Source organism: Sus scrofa, chromosome 9 (assembly GCF_054392235.1).
Source record: "Sus scrofa isolate SSC_HxYL_T2T_F1_AM1 chromosome 9, Sscrofa_HxYL_maternal_Yorkshire_Landrace_v2.0, whole genome shotgun sequence".
Classification (NCBI taxonomy): Eukaryota; Metazoa; Chordata; class Mammalia; order Artiodactyla; family Suidae; genus Sus; species Sus scrofa.
In genome coordinates, this window is record NC_139391.1 from 11,256,692 (window position 1) to 11,278,665 (window position 21,974).

The 21,974-nt window shown below is 56.3% G+C and overlaps 2 protein-coding genes across 17 annotated transcripts in view; both read left to right on the forward strand.

Moving 5' to 3' along the window:
• CAPN5 (calpain 5) overlaps positions 1–10,070 on the forward strand; it is a 62,546-nt gene extending 52,476 nt beyond the window's left edge. For all 6 annotated transcript variants that reach the window (XM_084975322.1, XM_084975324.1, XM_084975321.1 and 3 more), the window contains 6 exons: positions 1,526–1,721; positions 2,352–2,474; positions 3,978–4,174; positions 5,219–5,334; positions 5,871–6,007; positions 7,541–10,070. In XM_084975322.1, the coding sequence (XP_084831448.1) occupies positions 1,526–1,721; positions 2,352–2,474; positions 3,978–4,174; positions 5,219–5,334; positions 5,871–6,007; positions 7,541–7,723 (952 nt within the window). In that variant the 3' untranslated portion in view covers positions 7,724–10,070. The remainder of the gene's footprint in view (positions 1–1,525; positions 1,722–2,351; positions 2,475–3,977; positions 4,175–5,218; positions 5,335–5,870; positions 6,008–7,540) is intronic.
• A 2,353-nt stretch (positions 10,071–12,423) lies between these two features.
• MYO7A (myosin VIIA) overlaps positions 12,424–21,974 on the forward strand; it is an 89,694-nt gene continuing 80,143 nt past the window's right edge. For 10 of the 11 annotated variants that reach the window (XM_084974599.1, XM_084974607.1, XM_084974600.1 and 7 more), the window contains exons 1-2: positions 12,424–12,696; positions 14,514–14,577. In XM_084974599.1, coding sequence (XP_084830725.1) covers positions 14,560–14,577 — 18 coding nt within the window. In that variant the 5' untranslated portion in view covers positions 12,424–12,696; positions 14,514–14,559. 11 annotated transcript variants of the gene reach the window in all.

Below are 21,974 nucleotides of genomic sequence, written 5' to 3' on the forward strand. Positions count from 1 at the left end.
CGTGAGAGCCTCCTGTGTGCCAGGGAGGGAGCATCGAATGGGGAGGCAGGGGACAGGGCTCTCGCCAGTGCCCCACCAGCGACATCTCTATGCCTGTTTCTTCTTTTGTAAAGTAAATTGGGCAGGAAGGGACCTTTTCATCCCTGTAGCGCCCGGCCCACCTCAGGGGACCCTGGGCTGCTCTGGCACCCAAGCCGAGCCCTCGGCCAGTAGGCTAGGGTACCAGCACATGGGGAATTGACCAGAGGGCAGAGGGCATGCTGGCAGCCTGGTGCCAACAGCAGGTAGGGAAGAGGAGCCCTGAGCAGGCAGGGACAGAGACCCAGCCCAGAGGCCAGAGGGGACCCTTGGGTTAGGGAAGCGTGTGTTCAGGGAGGCAGGGGCACCGGGAGGGGGTCCGTGGTGGGGTGAGCTGGGGAGACGGCCACCGCCTTGCCTCAAGAGCCTGATCACGATTCCTGCAGTCGTTCACTCACTTCTGCATTCAGTCCTGACTGCGTGCCGGGCCCAGGGTCTTTCTTCAGTAGGACACTTGATTCGGAGACCGAGCCTCTTCCTGGAAGGGCAGGCAGTAGTCTCCATGCGGACAGGCAGAGGCAGGTGGCAGTGCTCCTGGCACCCCAGTGAGGTCCCCTCAGGGGAGCCAGTCTGGCTCAGGGGTCAGTCAAGTTAAAACACCACCATAGGAATTCTCGTCGTGGCTCAGCTGTTAACGAACCTGACTAGTATTCATGATGACAGGGGTTCGATCCCTGGCCTTGCGCAGTGGGTTAAGGACGTGGCATTGCTGCTGTGAGCTGTAGGTCGCAGATGCAGCTCAGATCCCGCATTACTGTGGCTGTGGTGTAGGCTGGCGGCTACAGCTCCAATTGGACCCCTAGCCTGGGAACCTCCATATGCTGCAGGTGCAGCCCTCAAAGACAAACAAACAAACAAACAAACAAAAACCCACCAAAAAAATAAAAACCCCGCAGCAGTAGAAAACTCATCGGGAAAACTCTTCCTAAGGCCTTTCTCATGTACCTTCCGCTGGATGTATACATGTGCGTATGCTCTCAGATTCGTGCCCCTTGAAGGTGGTGGGCGCTCCCCACCTCCCCAGGCTCCTGGAGATGTGACAGCCTTCTGGCCGCTGCAGCTCCACCTACCAAGAGGTTCTCACCACTAGCCTTGGCCCAGAATGGATGCTTTATACACTGAAGAGGGCTGTACACGTTACTTACTAATACTATTAAGAATTGTAACAGCCAGCCTTTGCCCACTCCTGTGTGTCAGAAGTTGTGCCACGTGCTTTTGTTGCATTGCTTCATTCCTACGCTGACTGCGAGATAGGCAGCTGTGGTTAGATTCATCCTCATTTTACAGATCAGGAGACGGTGGCATAAGGGACAGGCAGGATCTGTGCCACGCCATGTCCAAGCTCGCTGCTGTGTGGGCGGAGCTTCAGAGCCGGTGGGGCGAGGGGTGGGGGGGGCGAGGGGTGGGGGTGGGGACGCCGGCTCAGCCCCGTGGCCCGCACGCCCAGGATGACCTTCGAGGACGTGTGCCGCTACTTCACCGACATCATCAAGTGCCGGCTGCTCAACACGTCTTACCTGAGCATCCACAAGACGTGGGAGGAGGCCCGGCTGCGGGGCGCCTGGACGCGGCACGAGGACCCGCTGCAGAACCGCAGCGGGGGCTGCATCAACCATAAGAACACCTTTTTCCAGAACCCGCAGGTGGGCACCCTTGGGGACTCGAGCAGCTGGGGCCCTCGCCGCTCACCTGGCGCTGACTCCTGCAGGACGTCGGGTACCTCCTGGTGCCTCTGTGGGCCTCGCGCATGCGTTGTGCAGTGGGGTTGGGTGGGCACGTCTGGGCAGTCATGTACCCCCGCCCCCGGGCCTCACAAAGTCACCTGCAGATAGTAGAAATGAGGAAACTGAGGACTAGGCAGCGTCCTGACAAGCTTACAGGGACATTTTGTTTCGAGGCTGATCTAGGGGCTCAAACCCCTTCTTTTTATACGCGGTGCTGCTCCTTCTGGGGTACCTTCCCAGACTGGCTCCCCAGGGCACCTCCCCCTCTACAGCCTCCTCAGCCGTGGCCCTGGCACCTGCCTAGTCCTCATGCCTGGTGCGCATTCATTGAGCCCCGGCTGCACGCAGGCTTGGAGCTGAGCGTCCATCATCTGCCCCGGATGTTGGCCCATCTCACGGATGAAGGGCGGAGGCTCAGCGAGGTGATGGGGCTTGGCCAAGCTCACAAGCGGAGCTGCGACCTGGGTCTGGGCCGAGCAATGGGAGCCAGCGCGCCCGTCTTTGTCCTGGCCTCACTGCATCGTCCCTCTTTCCCTGCCGCACCTGCAGTACATCTTTGATGTCAAGAAGCCAGAAGATGAGGTGCTGATCTGCATCCAGCAGCGGCCCAAACAGTCCACGCGCCGGGATGGCAAGGGTGAAAATCTGGCCATTGGCTTCGACATCTACAAGGTGAGGCCAGCTGGGACCCGGGCTCCGGAGGGGGAGAGTTTGGACGACCTGGGCCTGGGAAGAACACTCTGGAACACTTTGGTTTCCACCATCACCCCTGCCACCCTGGCCACAGTGGCCGATGCCACGGGCGTGCTGTGACATGGGCCCCCCCTGCCTTGCATTGGCCTCACAGCAGCTCTCAGCCCGATTCTTCCTGCCCCAGACTCATGAGCTATTTGGACGGGGCAGGGGAGGTTAGCTGGAGGTCGAGGCCGGGCTCTGAGGGGACCCCTGCTGCTCCCTTCCTCAGGGCTCGGTCCCCTGACTGAGTTGGTGGCCTCGCCGGGCACGGGGTAGAGGCGTCCTGGGCAGAGCCAGGCGGGCTTCCCAGTGGCTGCTGCCCTGGCCTGGGCCCTGAGGCCTTCTGTGTGTTGTGATGCCTCGTGCTTGGTGACACTCAGCATAGCTGGACACCACGTCCCTGCCAGACACCGAGAACCTGGTGAAACCACGTGCATGTGCTGGGCCCATGGCCTTTGACGCATTGGCTCGTGTTATGGCAGTTTGTCCACATCCGTGTGTAGGGACATCCGTTGTGCTGACGGCGTGACTGGCACATGTCGTGACCTTCGCTGACCTGACTGCGGCTGATCATGGCACTTGTTCCAGGAATTGTCCAGCACGTCCTGGTAGCTGGCAGTGTCACTCCAGGGACACATGCTGTGACTTGGGCATGTCCCCCCCACGGACATGGTCCCCGGGGGGCATCCCACTGCCACCCCCCAACAGCTTCATGAGATATTTTTCATGTACAGACGGCTCACTCATTTAAAGTGTGTTCGTGGACTTGTGCAGCTGTCACCACAATCAATTTTAGGGCATTTTCATCTCCCCCCAAAAGAAACCCCACATCCTTTAGCCGCCACCACCCAATCACACGCATCTCCCTCCCCGCCAGTCCCAGGCAGACGACGCTCAGCTACGTTTGTCTTTTGTCTTTTTTTTTTTTTTTTTTGCTTTTTAGGGCGACAACCGCAGCATATGGAAGTTCCCAGGCTTGGGTCGAATCGGAGCTACAGCTACCAGCCTACACCACAGCCACAGCAACTCGGGATCTGAGCCGTGTCTGCGACCTACACCACAATTCACAGCAATGCTGGATCCTTAACCCACTGAGCGAGGCTAGGGGTCAAACCTGCCTCCTCATGGATACTCGTCGGATTCGTTTTCGCTGCGCCATGACGGGAACTCCGTTCATGTTTTAAAATTTGTTTTATTATAGGTGATTTACAACGTTCTGTCCGTTTCTGCCGACAGCAAAGTGACCCACTTAAACATACATTTCCATTCTTTTTCTCACGTTATCCTCTTCCACGGTCCATCCCAAGTGATTGGGTGTAGTTCCCTGTGCTACGCGGCAGGACTCCATCTTTGCCTCTTCCGGGCAGCGAGGGGCAGGTGTTGGGGGTGTGGGTGGGGGTGGGCTGGGGGCTGTGTGACCCGGCGCCCCCGCCCCCGCAGGTGGAGGAGAACCGCCAGTACCGCATGCACAGCCTGCAGCACAGGGCCGCCAGCTCCATCTACATCAACTCCCGCAGCGTCTTCCTGCGCACGGAGCAGCCCGAGGGCCGCTACGTCATCATCCCCACCACCTTCGAGCCGGGCCACACGGGCGAGTTCCTGCTCCGAGTCTTCACCGACGTGCCCTCCGACTGCCGGTGCGTGGGGGTCGGTGGGGGCCGGGGTGGGCAGGACCCAGGGCCACACCAGGCTGAGGCGCAGTCCGCAGCCCAGGGATGTTCAGGGTCCGCCCAAGACGTGGCACGGGGGTCTCCAGCCTCCTGGGCTGGCACCGGCACCGCACTTCACAGTTTACAAAGACGCTTTCACTCATCTCTTTGGCTCTTTCCGAATCCCCGGCCGGTGGCCTGACTCCTCCTTTTTACAGATGAGAATTGGGGGTGGCTCCTTTTTCTTTCAGCTTTTTAGGGCTGCACCCCCCGCACATGGAAGTTCCCAGGCTAGGGGTCGAAACTGAGCTGCCCCTGACAGCCTAGGCTGCCAGCCACAGCCATGCCAGATCCAAGCCTTGTCTGTGACCTGCACCACAGCTCATGGCAATGCTAGACCCCCGACCCACTGGGTGAGTTCAGGAATTTGAACCTGCATCCTCAAGGATGTTAGCTGGCTTCGTTTCTGCTGTGCCACAATGGGAACTCCCGGGGGCGGCTTCTAAGCTCCTGCACCCAGTGGTAGAGCCGGGGTGGGTGAACCCGGGAACCATGCCCATCCCTGCTGTGGTGCAGACCTGGACATCCCACGCTGCCCTCCCACCTCAGGGGGCAGCGCAGAGTCGGTGCCCCCTGCCCACTTCCCAGACCAGGGAGGCAGCCCGTAGAATCAGTGGGCCTGGGTTCTCCAGTCTGCGCTGTGTGGGCAGCCCCTTCCCCAGTGAGCCTGATGCTTCCTGGTCTGTAAAACAGGCAGAACAGTTGTCACCAGCTCCCAGGGCTTTGAGAGGATGAGGGGTCAGACCTGTAACGTCCAGTGGAGGCCTGGCACCCAGCAGTGCTCAGGACATGCCTTTCCCCTGGGGGAGGAGGGGCACCTCGGGTGGGTAGGGATGGAGGAGCAGGACGTGCCCGAGGGCTCCTTTGCACTAAACGCTGCTCCTCCCCCCACCCCACCCTTCTGGAATCCCCTCGCCCTCCGTCCTCCGGGCCCCTCTCCATCACCGCCCCTTTCTCCTCTGCCTGCACCAGGGAGCTGCGCCTGGATGAGCCCCCCCGCTCCTGCTGGAGCTCCCTGTGCGGCTACCCCCAGCAGGTCACCCAGGTGCATGTCCTGAGGGCCACTGGTCTCAAGGACTCCCCAACAGGTGAGCTTACCTGAAGCCCCATGCCTCCTCCCCGGGAGGTCTCCGCGTTCCTCCCCAGCCCCGGAGCTCTCCTGCTCTCCCGCAGCAAGTGTGCACACCAGGCCGGCCCTGGGGGGAAGCTGGGCGTGCAGAGCAGCACAGGCTCAGCCTCCTGCCTTTGGTCAGCTTCCGGTGTGGCGGGACAGTCAGACACAGGGACAGGAAGCAGGGGTCGGGGTGGGGGGTGGGGGTGGGGGGAAGGCTTCCTGGAAGGGGCGGGCTTTCTCCAGGCTGGGAGGTATTAAGGCATGAAGCCGGATGAAGGGAAGTCGGGGAAGGTGCTCTGACAGGGGGACTGGCGTGGGTGGAGGTCGGAGGCCAGGGATGACTGTGCCTCCTCTCGTTCTGGAAGTTCGAAAGTTGGTCAGGCTGTGGTCTCCTTTCTCCCGAATGCGTGAGCCCCTGCTTCTGCTCTGGGGAGAGCTCGGCTCCCAGACACCTGTCTCACCCGGGCCCTGCCCCAGCCCCTCACCCCACTGCCTGCTCGTCCTCTCCAGGGGCTGACTCTTACGTGATCATCAAGTGTGAGGGGGACAAGGTGCGCTCGGCCGTGCGGAGAGGCACCTCGACGCCTGAGTACGACGTGAAGGGTGTCTTCTATCGCAAGAAGCCGAGCCAGCCCATCACGGTCCAGGTGAGGCCACCTGCTGGGGTCCCGGAGGGGCGCGATGCCTCCCCACCCGGAGGGGCAGGGCCCCGCACGGAGGGTCTTTGGCAGGGACCCAGAAACACTGGGGTCAGCTCCTGACTCTGTACCTAACGGGGTGTGGCTTTGGGAATCGTCTTGCCTGCTCTTCCCGGTGCCCTAGGGTCCCCTCTGGAGGACGGGCGAGCTGGATTAGCTAGAGTGACTGTGGGACACTGGAGGGTCAGTCTCCTGGCCAGGGACAGCGGTCATCTCTGCTGACCTTGCCCCAGAGCCTGGGGAGTTTTTCCTTAACTTCCAGTGTAGGTGAGTCCACCTGGAACAGCCCCACCGAGGTGGTGGGTGGTCGGGCGGTGTGGCCCGAGAGCGGGGCTCAGAAAGCCCGGGGCCTGGGCATGCGCTTCCTGCCTCTCTCAGGCCAAGGCGGTCCCAAGTCTGAGCTCATTGGCAGGAAGCCCTGTGTCCCCAGGGCCCAAGCCAGCATCTCTCCAGGCGAGAAACCATCTGTAAACAAATGCTCGGGTACCCTGGGGGAGCTGCTGTAGGGTTTCCAAGTTTTCTTTCTTTCTTTCTTTTTTTTCTCTTTTGTCTTTCCTAGGGCCATACCTGCAGCCTATAGAGGTTCGCAGGCTAGGGGTCTAATTGGAATTGTAGCTGCTGGCCTATACCACAGCCACAGCAACGCCAGATCCAAGCCACGTCTGTGACCTACACCACAGCTCACGGCAACGCCGGATCCTTAACCCACTGAGCAAGGCCAGAGATCGAACCCGCAGCCTCATGGTTCCTAGTTGGATTTGTTAACCGCTGAGCCAGGCCAGGAACTTAGGGTTTCCAAGTTTTCTTGACACTGGCTCCCAACAGATCAAATCACAGGACCATAGATGTTGGGGTTGGAAGGACCTTTAGGGGCTGTTGATCCAATGTTCAGGTCAAAGATGGGGAAACCAGGGTGGGGGTGTGTCACTTGTCCAAGGTCACCAGCAGAGCTAATAATTTCAGTCTTGGAGTTCCCATCGTGGTGCTGCGGAAATGAATCTGATTGGGAACCATGAGGTTGCGGGTTCGATCCCTGGCCTCGCTCAGTGGGTTAAGGATCTGGTGCTGCCGTGAGCTGTGGTGTAGGTCGCAGACGCGGCTTGGATGTGGCATGGCTGTGGCTCTGGCGTAGGCTGGCGACTACAGCTCTGGACCCCTAGCCTGGGAACCTCCATATGCCGTGGATGCAGCCCTCAGAAGACAAAAGACAAAAATAAATAAGTAAATAAAATAGTAGTAATGACAGTCTTAATTGTACACACGGAAGGAACCTTTGACACATGGGAGGAAGCCCGAGGCTCCAGAAAGGACATGGCCTTGGCCAAGGTCTATGGCGAGACAGGCACTGCAGGGCTCCTTCTCCTCAGCCCAGCTTGTGCTGCAGGAAGGGCATTCGAGGCTTTGCCACTCCCGCCTGCAGCCCCCCAGACCCATACTTCTGGTCTTGGAGCTGGTCCCCAAAGATCCTCTGTCTCCCCCCAGATCTGGAACCACCGAGTCCTGAAGGACGAGTTCCTGGGTCAAGTGCACCTGAAGGCCAACCCGGACGACCTCCAGGCCCTGCACACCCTCCACCTCCGAGACCGCAGCAGCCAGCAGCCCAGCGACCTGCCGGGCACCGTGGCTGTGTGCATCCTCAGCAGTGCCTCCCTCACGGCCGTCTGATCCCTGCCCCTTACCTGCCCCCACAGTTCTCACCGTCATCTGCATGTCCCCAACCAGGCCAGGGACTAGCCTGGGAACCAGGACACTGGGGTCCTTCCCCCAGCTTTTCCACTGACTTGCTGTGTGACCTTGGGAGGTCTCTGCCCCTCTCTGGGCCTCAGTATCCCGAGGACCCTAAAGCATTCCCTTCTCATAGAGGAGTCTTCTTGCCTGAGATTTAAAGTAGCCCCCCTGCCCCAACTGCCACCATGGCTAAGGGACTCTATCCGTTGAAAGCATTTTCCTGAGGCCCTGCTCTCTGCCAACGGAGTGCCAAGATGTCACTTGTTTACACACAAACTGCCACATCCCAAGGTCCACTCTTGCCCCTCGTGTCCCAGGCCTGCCCCAGTGTCCCAGACTTGCTTTCTCTGTCACTTACATCTGGTTGAAGGGGCTCTTGGGTTCCCACGCAGGCCGGAGTTTGGGTAGCTGTTCTTGCTCTAATCCCATCCGCTCGCCTGCACATCACTTAGTGATTCAAAGGGGGTTTGCCGAGTGGGGAAGCGCTGCTGTGAGCCCCCAAGTGGAGCCAGGCCCCTCCCGCAGCGCTGGGAGACCCGGTGTCTGTCCTGGGCCTCGCCTCTGCTCTCAGGTCCTCTCAGAGGCAGACAGACGCCCAGACAAGCTGCAGCCGCCTTCTCCATCCAGCCTCCGGTTTCATCCCCAGCCTCTGGTTTAGGGTCCCTGGAGAGGTGGCAGAAGGGTGTCCTGCTTCCACTGCCCTGATGCGGGAAGGCGTGTGTCCGGTGTCGTGGGCCGGGCAGGTGGAGGGGGCCGTGGGGACCGGAGGGGGGTGTGGGGACCCGAGGGGAAGGCCCCTCTGCTGCCAGACCCGGGCTTTTCCTGGGAAAAGGGGCTCTGGGTGGTGGTCTCAGGCCCCCTGGGATCAGGTCACACATCGGGCTCGGCAGGAGGTGGTAAGTCCATCCCCTGACCAGAGACCCCCCTCCGCCAACATCCTCCCACACACAGCCGAGGGGGCGACAGCCCTCGCTGCCGGGACCAAAATGCCCCTTTCGGTCCTCAACGTTTTATATTCTTTGTGTTTTACGTCTCGATTTTAACCAGGGGTTTTTAAAGGAAAACCGAAAGCCTGAACCCTTTTTTCTTCTTAAACTCTGGTTCCTGTAATCCTCTGATTTTATTTTGCTTCTGCTTGGGGCGGGACGTGGGGGTGGCCGGACTTTCTCCGCGGAGGTCTGCCGCTGATGGGGGCAGGGGGTTCAGACCGACTGGGTTCTTGGACAGCGTGGGTGCCGTGACGGGCCTTGGGTCTCCTCTGCGTCCTTGGGCTCCAGAGCAGGGGATACAGATGAAAAAGTCCAGTTGGTTCAAGGATGGGAATTCCGTCGGGGAACCTGGCTTTTCGGCTCCAGATCTGGCTCTTTGGTGCCGCGTCCTGGCGGGCTGTGCTGGATCCTCGCCTTTGCCTCCTCCCTCTGGGTCGTCTGCTCCTGTGCTCCTGACCTCCCTGGTCACGGGAGGGGCCTGGAAATGAGTGACAAGGGAGACAAGAAGAGTCCTTCTTGAGAAGCTGGGATTTCCCCTCGAGAACTCAGGCCTAGGGCTGGACTCTCTGTGTGACCAGGAGCAAGTCGCCTAAACCTCCTGTGCCTCGATTTCCCCCTTCTGCAAAGTGGGGCCAAGGATTCTCATTTGTCAGCACTCTTACTACCGAGCGCCGAATAAGGGCAAATCAGTCCCCTTTCTCCGCGTGTCTCTGTGCGCGCACACTATCCACAGTCATGTAATCTCCACGGCTCGCTGTCCTTGATTCCCAAGTCGGGTGGAGGGACGAGGGCAGGATAACCAGCCTGGGGCCTCTGGGGCCACCTGCCACACAGGTGTTTGCTCAGCCACGTCCATGGGGCTAGGCGGGTAAAGCAGGACCAACTGGCAGATCTGTGTGGGCTTTGGCCCGGAGGCTGGGCACGGTACCCCTTCCCCAACCCCTGTCTCAAACAGAACTGGTTGGGCAGCCCTGTCTTTGCTTCCCGTCCCTCTGGGTGGGCCAGGCTGGCTCCTGGCTGTGGGAGAACCCCGTCCCCTGGGGACTGGGCGGGTGAGACCGGAGCTCTTTCAGGCTGGGACTGGTGGGCATGTGGGGAGGGCAGCCGCTCTCTTCAGCAGGTGCACCCTCCAGCCCACGGGGTGACAGGGGGGCTCAGGGCTGCTTTTGGAGATGGGTGGGACCCCCGGTCCACACCACCCCAACCTGGGCTTCACTCCCCTTGGGGTCAAGGGCAGGGTCAGGGGACTGGAGACCTGTTTGTTCTCAGAATAAATGTTACCGCTCTTCCAGAAAGGTCTTCTGTGTCTCTCTGTCCCTTGAGGGTAAGGGACAGTGAAGGGAATATTTCCCAGGCCTGGGTGACTGTTGTTTGGTCAGAGAGCCAGGTGAGGGAGTTAGAGCTGAGGCTGAACCCCACTGCCTGCCTGAGGGGACAGTGTGCCGACATCGTAGAGATCATTCATCTGTCCCATCGGTGGCCTTGTCCCAAGTCCCGTCCCAGGCTCCGAGGGGAAACAGCACAGAGCCTTGCTGGGGTGCTCTGCAGACCAGTGGAGGGGACGTGCAGAGATTTAGTGGTTGGGTGGCCTGGGGGTACAGGTGTTCCCCAAGCCTCTCCCTGCCCCAGCTGTGGCATGGAGGGTGGCCGAGGAGGAGACGGGCTTGTGGGGGGATTGGAGTGGAGGCTTTTGAGGGGAAGATGTTGGCAGCTCGAGCCAGGAAGCCACGGGCAGCGGTGAGGAGAAACCAGATTTGGGAGGTGGAGTGGACCGTGCGTTGGGGGTGGTGAGTAAGGGAGGAACGAGTGGTTGAAGACCAAGTCTAGATTCCCCATAAGACTAAGAGGACATTGTGGCTGACGTGCCCGCCTTGGCATCTTGCCCATGCCCGGTGGGTGCTGAGTCATTGCAGCTGTGCGGCATCTGGTGCGAAGCCTGTGCCCGCTCCCGGCCATCCCTCAGCACAGACCTGCGTTCTGCCTGGGGCCCCATGTCTGTTCCTCTCTGGGTCTCCGTTTTCCCATCCGCCTAAGGCTGACACCACTTGCCTGCCTGGTCTGGGAGGCTGAGCAAGAGACGATTAGAGGGATGCTAGGTCCCAAGTGTCCGTGGAGACGGGACTGGCCAAGGTGTTCAGGAGCACCTCCTGCCACGGGCACCCGGCCAAGCACACCCCAGCAGCCAGGGGTCGTCCGGGGTCAGGACTGTCAGGTCAGAGGGAGCCCCAGCTCGGGCAGAAGCAGTACCTTGACTTTCTACCTGCTGCTGCAGGCAGAGGCTGCAGGCTCAGCTTTGATCTCCAGGGGGCGCCATCAGGCAGCTGTGCCAGGAAGTGGTGCGGTTGGGCCATGCCTGGGTCCCTCCCTGGGCCCCCCACCCCATCCTTTGGGTGGCAGCCAGGTGGCACCTTCCCAGCAGGCACATCCCAGTTACAGAGAATCCCACAGAGCGTCTCCCTCCACCCGGGGCCAAAGCCGCCCTGGAGAGGCCTGGATGGCCAGGGCTGGGGCAGCTGCCAGGGCGGGTGAGGGCCAGGGCTCAGCAGGGCGCCCGTGATGTCACTATCTTCGCTGACGCTCAAAATGAACATTTTGTTTACTCTTCCTTGTTTACCCCCTCCCTACTTTAAAACCACATTTTCTTACAATTAAAAAAAAATATATATATGCATCATATTTAGGAAACTACTACATATAAAGACTAAACTTTGGGACATGTAAAATGTCTTGTATTAGTCACTTTAAAACTATGCAATAAACTCTGCAGAATACAAAAAAGCATTTATACCACACACACAAAATCGCATTTTCCACCTCAGTTGGCACGGGCCCCTGGCACATGCCGGGCTGCTCCTGGTCAGCTGGTCTGAGAAATGATTAGAGAGGAGTTCCCATCATGGCTCAGAGGTTAACGAATCCAACTAGTATCCATGAGGACACGGGTTGGAACTCTAGCCTCGTTCCGTGGGTTAAAGATCCGGTGTTGCAGTGAGCTGTGGTTGTAGGTAGGCAGCTGTAGCTCCGATTTGAGCCCTGGCCTGGGACCCTCCATGTACCGCAGATGTGGCCCTAAAAAGACCAAAGACCAAGAAAAAAAAAAAAACCCACAAAAAACAAGAAATGGTTAGAGACACCCCCGCCCCCCACCTGCACCTGCCCAGAGCGAGCTGAGGGGCAGCGGCGAGGTGATGAGCTCCAGGTGATGTGATGTGAAGGCGCCCTCGGAAGCCGTCTGGGGCAAGGGCTGTGTGTGCACAAGGACGGGGGAGGAAGGGCTGGAATGCTTGCTACCTCCTGCCCTGCCTGGTCTTTGCTCTCAGAGTCTCAGACAGAGAAGGAAACGGGCTTGGCAGAGGGCACACGGGGGCCAAGACTCAGCAAATCTGTGACCAATCAGGATCAGAACGAGGTTTCCTGCTCAGGTGAGAGTCAGGTAATGTTACTGCCAATGATAGGAGGCAGCTGAGGCCGGGATGCGTGGGCTGGTGCCAATCCCACGAGAGTCAGCAGCACAGCTGAGAAAGCCCCCAGGGCCCCCGCCTCCCCGCTGGGCAGCCAGTGCTTTGCCAGGGCCCCGGGCAGCAAGCCCGCCTCCCCTGCTGATGTCACGGCACCCAGACCTTGGAGGGCCCTCCGGCTCCGCCTCCTGGGAGAAGGCTCTGGAGTGGGGTTGAGAGGGCAGCAGTGCCGGCCAGATAGCTGCGCTGGGCAGGAGAGAGAGGGAGACAGAGAGAGAGAGAGAGTCCCACAGTGAAAAACCAAAGACCCAGAGGCCCCCCCCCAGCCAGGAGCAAAGCCACGGAGCAGCACAGAAGAAGGGGGGACTCGTGTGTGCTGATTGTCCCAGACCCCCCCCCCAGCTTCCTGGCCCCTCCGTGCAGGTGGCAGCTGCAGCCAGGCTGGTGAGCAGCTGGGACCCAGGTAAGGAGGGGCTGCCCGCTGTCCTGGGCACAGGGAGAAGGGTTTGCTGGACTTCGGGGGGGGGGTCATGGGCACAGGCCGCCCTGGAGCCACTGCCCCCACAGCCACTTGCTCCTGGGCGCCCTGCCATCTCTGGCCAGAGCTGGGACGGGGGCAGACATGCTGAGGGGTGGCCGAGAGTCCTCTGTCCCTGTCTCTCTGTCTCCCTAGGTCTTTCTCAGACACTCATTTTTTTTTTTTTTCTCTTTCTCCTTCGATGAGTCACTTCCTTTCTCTGTGCCTCAAATTTTCCGTCTGTGAAATGGGAAATGAAGGCCCCTGAGCCCCGGCCATTGTGGGGATGAGGTTAAATCGAAATGGAAATACAGACCCCTGTTCCCTGCTGTCACTTTGAAAAGCAATGAACTTGAACAGGGATTAGAAAAATAATGTCTATCATATGGCTTTTTCCTTACAAACAGCCTTTAAATTCTATGTCCCTTTCCAGGCTTCCAAACCCCGAAGGCCCTGGTTCTGCCTGCAGCTCTCGTGGCTCACGGGGCGCGGGACGCCAGCCACAGCTGGGCATCATCTTCAGACATAGCTCCTCGCGGCAGCTGCCCGCTGACCCTTGTAGAAGTCCCTTCCCAGCCAGGCTCCCAGGCTGGATGCAGGTCTCCGGGAGGACCATGTGCCCGCTGAATCCCGGAGCCCCAGGGTGGGGGGTCAGGGCTCAGGTGTCAGGCCCAGTGTCATGGGCAGAGGATCAAATGCCCCAGTGCCTCTGAATGGACCTTGTGAAATATTGATGCTTATCCTGGGAGGCGGGTAGGGGGCCAGGGGGGCCTGGCGCCAGGGCCTGTGGGCTGGAGGGGGCTTTGAGCACCATACCGCATCCCCCAAGTCCTTCCTGAGCCATTTCTGGTCCTGGCCCTGTGCCATGTGAGGTGACGGCTGAGCCCCAACCCTGCCCTCTATCAACTGCCTGACTTTGGGGGCAGAGGTGCGGATGGACCCTGATTAGACAACAGCTGCATACCGTTAGGGCTGGATAGAGGGAAACATCAGGGCTTTTGGCAGCCTGGGGATGGTCCGGGAAGGCTTCCTGGAGGAGGTGCCGTCTGAACTGAGTATGAAGCAGAGGTGGGAATTTATTCGTCAGAATTCCAGGTAGAGGGGCCAGTGTATCCAAGGCCAAGGGGTGTGAGAAGACCTGTTTCAGGAAGAGTGAACACTGGGGATGGCCCAAGAGAAGCGGTGGGATAGAAGAAAGTGGAGAGGCAAGATGGAGAGGCGTGTAGGGCTGGGCTGGGGGTGGGGTTAGAGCCCCCATCCTGAGGGCAGGGGGTGCTCTCGAAGGATTTTAGGCATGCCCTGTCACGAGCAGGTCATGCTTAGCCTGACCCTCTTGGGCCAGGCTGTCCCTGTCACCCCCACTCCTGGGGCAGCCCTGAGCTGGGTGGCCGGGGACCAAGTCCTAGTTCTGAATTTGCCCTGCTGTGTGACCTTTGGTAACTCTTGGTCCCTCTCTGGGCCTCTTTGCCCATATGTCCAGGGGAAGGGGTTGGACTTGCTGCTTCTTAGGAGCCCTTTGGGAATCTCCGCATAACAGTGGTTAAAAAAAAAAAAGAGCTCAGCTGCTCTGGGCAGTGGAGCTGGTGGAAGCGGAGGAGGCTCAGGTCACGCAGGTTGGGCTGTGGCCAGAGGGAGAGAAGCCAGGAGGGTTCCTGAGAGGAGGAGGGGCTGGGGCTTCGGAGCCCGGGTGACCGCGGCCGGGCTCAGCGCTGCCAGGGCTGGCTGGCCTGCTCGGAGGCTTGAGATGGTCTTTTTCCCCACAGCACTGCATCTGGCCAGGGGGGCAGCAGGAGCATTTGACAAAGGACAATGGTGATTCTTCAGCAGGTGAGTGTTCCCTGTACCCCACAGGCCTTCATCTTTCTATGCCAGGATGGCTCATCCTGCCCCATCCCATATTCTCGTATCCATATTCTTAGTTGTAGGATACCCTCCCCAGTCTTTCTTCTGGAGAACTCCTATCTCTCCTTCAAAACCCAGGTGTGTGAAACTTTGCCTGACTCTCTCAGGCCTGGTCTAGAATTGTTCCCTCTGATGAGTCTGTTGGGGCCCCCCTTTCTCACGGCACTCACCCCACTGGTTAGAAATTATTTATTCACATACGTCTCTGAGTCCCTGGGTATTCCAGGCAGTGGAACAGCATGTGCAAAGGCCCAAATGTAGGAAGGTGGCAAGTCTACTGAGGCCAGACCAGGAAGGGCCTTGAGGCTGCCTGGGGAGCAGTGAGTGGGGAGGGGGGGTGACGTGGCGGGAGCTGGAGCCCCGGGGGTGGGGGTGGTACATGGGGAAGGAGCAGAGAGGCTGCCTCCCGCAGAGTCATCCAGCCCCCTTCTTTCCCAGGGCCACGACGGCCCTGACCTTCAGCCCTTCCCCGTGATCAGCCTGAGGCTCTAATGAGCTCCCGTCTCCAGAGCCAGGAATGTGGGCCCTGAGCCAGGTCGGCCTGACATCAGACCCTTGGGCTAATGGGGGTGTGTGTTGTGGGGGCTTGACCAGAGGCTTCATGTCCTCAGGACCATGTGGGGCCAACGGGCAGCCCTGTCTGCAGCTGCATGCCCGCTGTGTGTGTATGTGGGTGTGGGGGGCGGTGAGTATGTGAGCATCAGGGCAGGATCTGGATATACGGTCTTCTGACCTGGGCCACCTGCAGGGCTGGGTGGATGGGGACAATTGCAGACTCCAGATGGAGGGCCTGGGCCACCCTAGCCCCCAAGGGCATTTTCCCTCAGGAAACTCACCGTCTGCTCTCCCTGACCTGCTGGCTCACCTCACCTGCTGGCAGCCTCTGCTGGGAGCAGGTGTCTGCAGCGGAACCCAGTTCTGTGCACCCCTCACACAGAAAGCGCATTTCCGTTACTTCTTTGGTCCTGAAAAAGGTCCCAGCCCTGGGGAGCCAGCCAGCGGTGCAGCTCCCCAGGCAGCACCTGCACCCCTTGGCTCGTCTTGGGCTTTGCTATTGACGAGTAAGCAGGGTTTGGGGGGCGTTCGGCCTTCCTGAGCCTCAGTTTCCTTACCTGTAAAATGAGGATAGGAGTTCCTGTCGTGGCTCAGCACTTACAAACCGGACTAGTATCCATGAGGTTGCAGGTTCAATCCCTGGCCTTGCTCAGTGCATTAAGGATCCGGCGTTGCCGTGAGCTGTGGTGTAGGTTGCAGACGCGGCTCGGATCCCTTGTGGCTCTGGCTGTGGTGTAGGCTGGCAGATGCAGCTCCAGTTAGATCCCTAGCCTGGGAACCTCCATATACTGCGGGTATGGCCCTAAAAAAGAAAGAAAATTCACTAGTAAAATGAGGATTAAAAACCCTCCTTTCCCGGGACCATGGTTGTGAAGATACAATGCCTCGAGGGGTTCTGTCAAAGTGCATCTTCTCAACTTCCTCCCCGGTCCGCCTCCCCCCTCTCCTCCTCCTCCCATCACCCCTCCCCTGTCCCGAAGGGCCGTCTGTCTCCCTGGGTCACTTTGTCCTGCTTTTCCTGGCTGACTTCTAAGGCCTCACGGAATCCCCTGCTCCGTGTGGGACCCCTCCCTGCTCTGGCCACGTTAGCGTCTGCTAACTCTTTTCTGCCCTCCTGGGGCCCCCTGGGGAGCCCCGAAATGGGGGTCAGCCTTCCTCCTGCTCCCCACGGCCTCCTCAGCCCTGGTGCCAGCCCGTTCAGAGATGGGGCTCCGTGCTGAATGAGCGCATGGCTGTGATTTCACCCTCATTTGGTCCAGGGGGCTGGGGTTGGCATGACGCCTGTCAGAGGGATGTTTAAATGTCATAACGCGGACTTGACGTTCAGCCCAGCGCTAGACATGGCTCAGTACAGGTTCAGTGCCGTGAGGACTGTTAAAATCCCGCTCATGGTCTTCCCGCGTGTGGGCGTTTCCCATTCCTTTCTTTCACTTTATTTTGGCTACATATTTATTTGGGATCAAGTCTTTGCAGAGACCTCAGAGATATGACGATTTCTCCCCGTGTGCAGAGTGTCCCAGTGAGGGACAGAGCAGCGTCAGATGCTCACCCGTTCCCTCCCTCGGTCCCTCCACGCATCCGTCACCCAGGCTTTCTGAGCCCCACGGGGTACCAGGCACAGAAAACACATGGGCTAAGCATGCAAATGTCTTCACGCGTGGAACATTTTTATTTATTTGTGGACGGTTCAAATTCTTCAGGAGTAGCTTCCACACGGGTCCTGCTGTGTGCCAGGCCCTCCCTGTATAGGATCTCATTTTATTGCCCTAAGCTGTGAGGTAGGGATCAGATATTGTAGATATTGCAGGTGAGACTGAAGCCCAGACAGGGTAATTTAGACAGGAGCTAGGGCAAGTCCAGACAGGAGAGGGAGCCACGCTGGTGAGCTGGGGTGGGTGGCAGCACGTGGGGAGAGGAGAGCTTGGGAGGGCGCTACTGTGCAGGGCACAGGGGCGAGGCACAAGAAGCAGGTACAGGGCTCAGGGGATGAGGGCAGACTTCCTCTGCTGGGTGGCATGTGCAGAACGTGGGCTCTTTCCTAGGGGCCCTGTGCTGGTCTGGGCAGATCCGTTATACTGATGGTTTGGGGAGTGGGGTGGCAGTGCCCGAAAGTTCCCAGTGTCCCAGAAGCCACTCCCTCCAGCCACGTTCTCACTCACTCACCCAGCCAAGTGGCACTCAGGTCCTTCTCTGTACCAGGACGGGCACAAAGGACTGCTCCCTGTCCTGGAGGAGTTTCCAGACCAAAAGGGGAGGCAGCTCCAGAACACTCCAAGGGCACCCATGGGTGGAACTGGAATGGTGGGAGTCTTGGGGGTGGAATTAGGGTGGCAGGGAGCCTGGGCTTGGGGGAGGCTTCTGCTCTGGCTGGGGTACCTGGGGAAGGCTCTGAGGCTGTCGTGGGAGCCTCTCACACGCAGAGAGGGGTCTGCAGGCTCAGGAGGAGGGGCTTGCCCCAGTTGCAAGGCTAGCTGTGCTTGTGAGAATGCAAGGTCTGTGCTGCACGGGACCCACTGCTTTCAGGACCTCAGAGAAGGCTGCTGTGCTTCAGTAAGATATGATTTCTGGTTCCTGGTGAGGCCAATGTAGGGACTGGATGTACTTTGCCCAGACTCATGGATCAGAGTGAAGTTTGAGGATAGATTTTGCGGACGTTGATAACAGATTGACTCTTTTTATTAAAATATAAAGTTCTTCTTTGTCTGTTGTAACAATTTTTAACTTAAAGTCCATTTTGTCTGATATTAGCAGAGCTGCCCCAGATCTTTTTTGGTTACTGTTTGCACAGAATATATTTTTCTATCCCTTCACTCTCAACCTGTTTGTGGTTTTGGATCTAAAGGGAGTCTTTAGATAGCATGGAGTTGGATCACGTGTTTGTTTTTTTTTTTAATCCTATTCTGTGAGTCTAGACCTTGAACTGGAGCATTTAATTCATTTCCACTTAAAGATTTACTTTGACATTTGGCTATTTTTTCTTTTCTTTTCTTTTTATTTTTATTTTCCCACTGTACAGCAAGGGGGTCGGGTTATCCTTACATGTATACATTACAATTACAGTTTTCCCCCCACCCTTTCTTCTGTTGCAACATGAGTATCTAGACATAGTTCTCAATGCTATTCAGCAGGATCTCCTTGTAAATCTATTCTAAGTTGTGAGGCTATTTTTTCTAATTGTCATCTTTTCCCCTTTCAATTCTTCTGATGACTTCTTTTTTGTGTTTGATTTTTTCCCCCACTGTACTGCTTTGATTCCCTTCCCACATCTGTGTGTGTGTGTGTTTTCCTAATGGTTACTCTGGGGTTTACAATTAACCTCTTACATTTATAACAGTCTAGTGGGAGTTAATACCATCTTAGCTTCAATAGTATTCAAAAACCCAGCTCCTGAAGTTCCCATCGTGGTGCAGTGGTTAACGAATCCGACTAGGAACCATGAGGACACAGGTTTGATCCCTGGCCTCGCTTAGTTGGTTAAGGATCCAGTATTGCTGTGAGCTGTGGTGTAGGTCACAGACACAGCTCGGATCCCGTGTTGCTGTGACTGTGGTGTAGGCCAGCAGCTGAAGCTCTGATTCGACCCCTAGCTTGAGTACCTCCATATGCTGTGGGTGTGGCCCTAAAAAGACTAAATAAATAAATAAATAAACAATTAAAAATACATAAAACCCCTGCTCCTACATAGCTCTATCCCTCTCCCTTTATGGTGTCATTGTCAGAAATTATATCTTTATACACCATGCGCCCATGAACATAAATTTGTAATGATTGTTTTATGCATTTGTCTTTTAAATCACATAGGAAAAAAAAAAGAGGCGTTATAAACCAAAAATAACAATACAGCTGGATTTTATATGTACTTTTGTAATTACTCTACCAGCGTTGTTTATTTTTTTGGTCTGGCTTTGAGATACGTACTGTCTCGTGCCATTTCCTTCCAGCCTCAAAGATTACTTTTGGCATTTCTTGTAGAGCAGGTCCACTAGCTACAGACTCCCTCAGGTTTCTTGTTGTTGTTGTTGTTTGTTTGTTTTTTACCTGGGAATGTCTTAGCTTCTCGTTCACTTCTGAAGGATATTTTTTGCCACATGGAGAATTCATGTCTAAAAAGTGGTTGTTTCCTTTTGGCACTTTGCGTATTTCATCCTCCTCTTCTGGCTTCTGTGGGTTTCTGATGAGAAATTGGCAATTAATTGCATTGATGATCCTTGGGATATGACAAGTTACTTCTCTCTCACTGCTTTTAAGATTCTCGTTGTCTTTTGATAGTTTGATTATACTGTGTCTCCGTGAGGATTTTTGGGGGGCAGCCTATGGAGTTCCCAGGCCAGGGATCGGATCTGAGCTGCAGGTGCGACCTTTGCTACAGCCGTGATGGCATCAGACCTTTTTAACCCACTGTGCCGGGCTGGGGACAGATCCCGCATCCTGGCAATCCCATTGTGCCAGAACAGGAACCCTGAGGATTTTGTGTCGTTGCTGTTAAGTTTATCCTACCTGGAATTTATTGAGATTTTTGGACATATAGATTCATATCTTTCACCAAGTTTGGGGAGCTTGGGGTCGTTATTTCTTCAAATATTCTTTCCGCCTTTCTCCTCTCCTCCTCTTCTGGGATTCCCATTGTTCATATGTTGATCCATTTGATGATGTCCCATAGGTTTCTTAGTCTCCGCTCACTCTTCTTAATTTTTTTTTTTTTTTTTTGGTCTTTTTGCCTTTTCTAGTGCTGCTTCCGGCAGCATATGGAGGTTTCCAGGCTAGGGGTCGAATTGGAGCTGTAGCCACCGGCCTACACCAGAGCCACAGCAATGTGGGTTCCGAGCCGCCTCTGCGACCTACAGCAACGCCGGATCCTTAACCCACTGAGCAAGGGCAGGGATCGAACCCACAACCTCATGGTTCCTAGTCAGATTCGTTAACCATTGTGCACTCTTCTTAATCTTTTTTTCTTTCTCTGCCTAGGATGGGATAATCTCAAAGAAGCTATGTTCAGGTTTGTTGATTATTCTTTCTGCCCATTCAAATCTGCTGTTGAGCCCTCTAGTGAATTTGTCATATCAGTTATTGTACTTTTCAACTCCAGAAGTCCTATTTGGCTCCTTTTTATAATTCCTGCCTACTTATTGCTATTCTCGACTTGGCAAGATGTTCTGGTTTCTCTCAGTTCTTTGAGCATACCTAAAACAGTTGATTAGTGTCTTTATGAAGTCCAGTGTCTGGGCTTCCTTAGGGAAAATTTCTATTAATTTCTTTTTTTTTCTTGTGAGTGGGCATTTTCTTATGTCGTTGCAAGTCTCATCATTTTGTTGTTGTTGAAAACTGGACATTTTGATTATTCTAGCGTGGTAGCTCGGAAAGGCAGATTCTTCCCTCCCTGGGGTTTGTTGTTGCTGTTTGCTGTGAACTGCAGTTTTGTTTAGTGACTTCTCTAAACTATTTGTACGAAGACTATGTTCGTTGTTTTGTGTGGTCACTGAAGACTCTAAAACACCTGGAGCCAAAAAAAAAAAAAAAAAGGCCAAACACACACCAGTCTCAATCTTTGTGTATTGGATTCTGTGCATATGAGTTAAGGCATGACGTCGCTGCTCATCTGGCCATGTGTGGCTCTGCATTAGCCTTCGCTTCCTGCCCACCCGGAGCTTGAAATCCGTCAAAGTGAGTGCTTAGGGTCTTCTCGTGCCTTTCTGAACATTCGTCCAACATTTCTAGATTCGCCAGCATGTGCAGGACTTTTCAAAGCCCTTTTCCCCCAAAGCATCTCATTCCCCTATTTTTCCTGCAGGCTTTTTGGAGTATCTACAGTTTTCTCCAAGTGGTGCTTTTTCCACAGGCAGCAACATGCCTTTGGGTGTTTTTGACCAATGCCCTCCATAGCTACTTCTCCCTGGGAGAGCTCCTAGTTAGGGAATATAGACAAGCCCTTTGCATTATTCCTTTATTTTTTAGGGCTGCACCGTGGCACATGGGAGTTCCCAGGCTAGAGGTCCCATTGGAGCTGTAGCTACTGGTCTATACCACAGCCACAGCAATGTGGGATCTGAACTGCGTCTGTGACCTACACCACAGTTCACAGCAATGCTGGATCTTAAGCCCCTGAGCAAGGCCAGGGATCAAACCCACATGCTCATGGATACTAGTCAGTTTCGTTGTTGCTGAGTCACAATAGGAACTCCCCTTTGCATAAATCCTTCAGGAAACCCCCGGAGAGGATAAAACAACCACAATTCTTTGATAACAAGGCCTGTTCTGCTCCCTCTGACCCCAGTAACTCACACCAGGGATTCAGGCTGCCGTCCTCAAGGTGGGAGATGGGAGGAGACAGGTGGGCTGGAGTACGACAATGCTCTCCGCTGGACTCCCGTCACCTGTCTCTTCATTATATGTTCGGATGGTTACTATAAACCTTTGCATGTTTTCTAGATTTCCAGTAAAGTTGATTCTGACAATTTTTGGCGTGTCTGTAGAGAAATAGGTTCCTGGCAGATTTTTCTACTCCACTGATGTCCCTTGCTGCTGACAGTTGGCGTAGTTATTTCCTGAAAGCTTTTCTGTCCCAACTTGCAGTATATCCTTGCGTAGGATCCTTTGCCTCCTCTGAACCAGTCTCCTCATAGGTAAAGCGAGTGGCCAGAACTGGACCAGGTGGTCCTGTGGCGGGGGTGAGAGCAGCCCCAGCGACAGAGGGAGTAAAGAAATGAAGGTGGTGAGGTATGGGGACCAGGGGGCCCCTGGCCAAGTGGAGGCTTGGTGGCTGGGTGGGG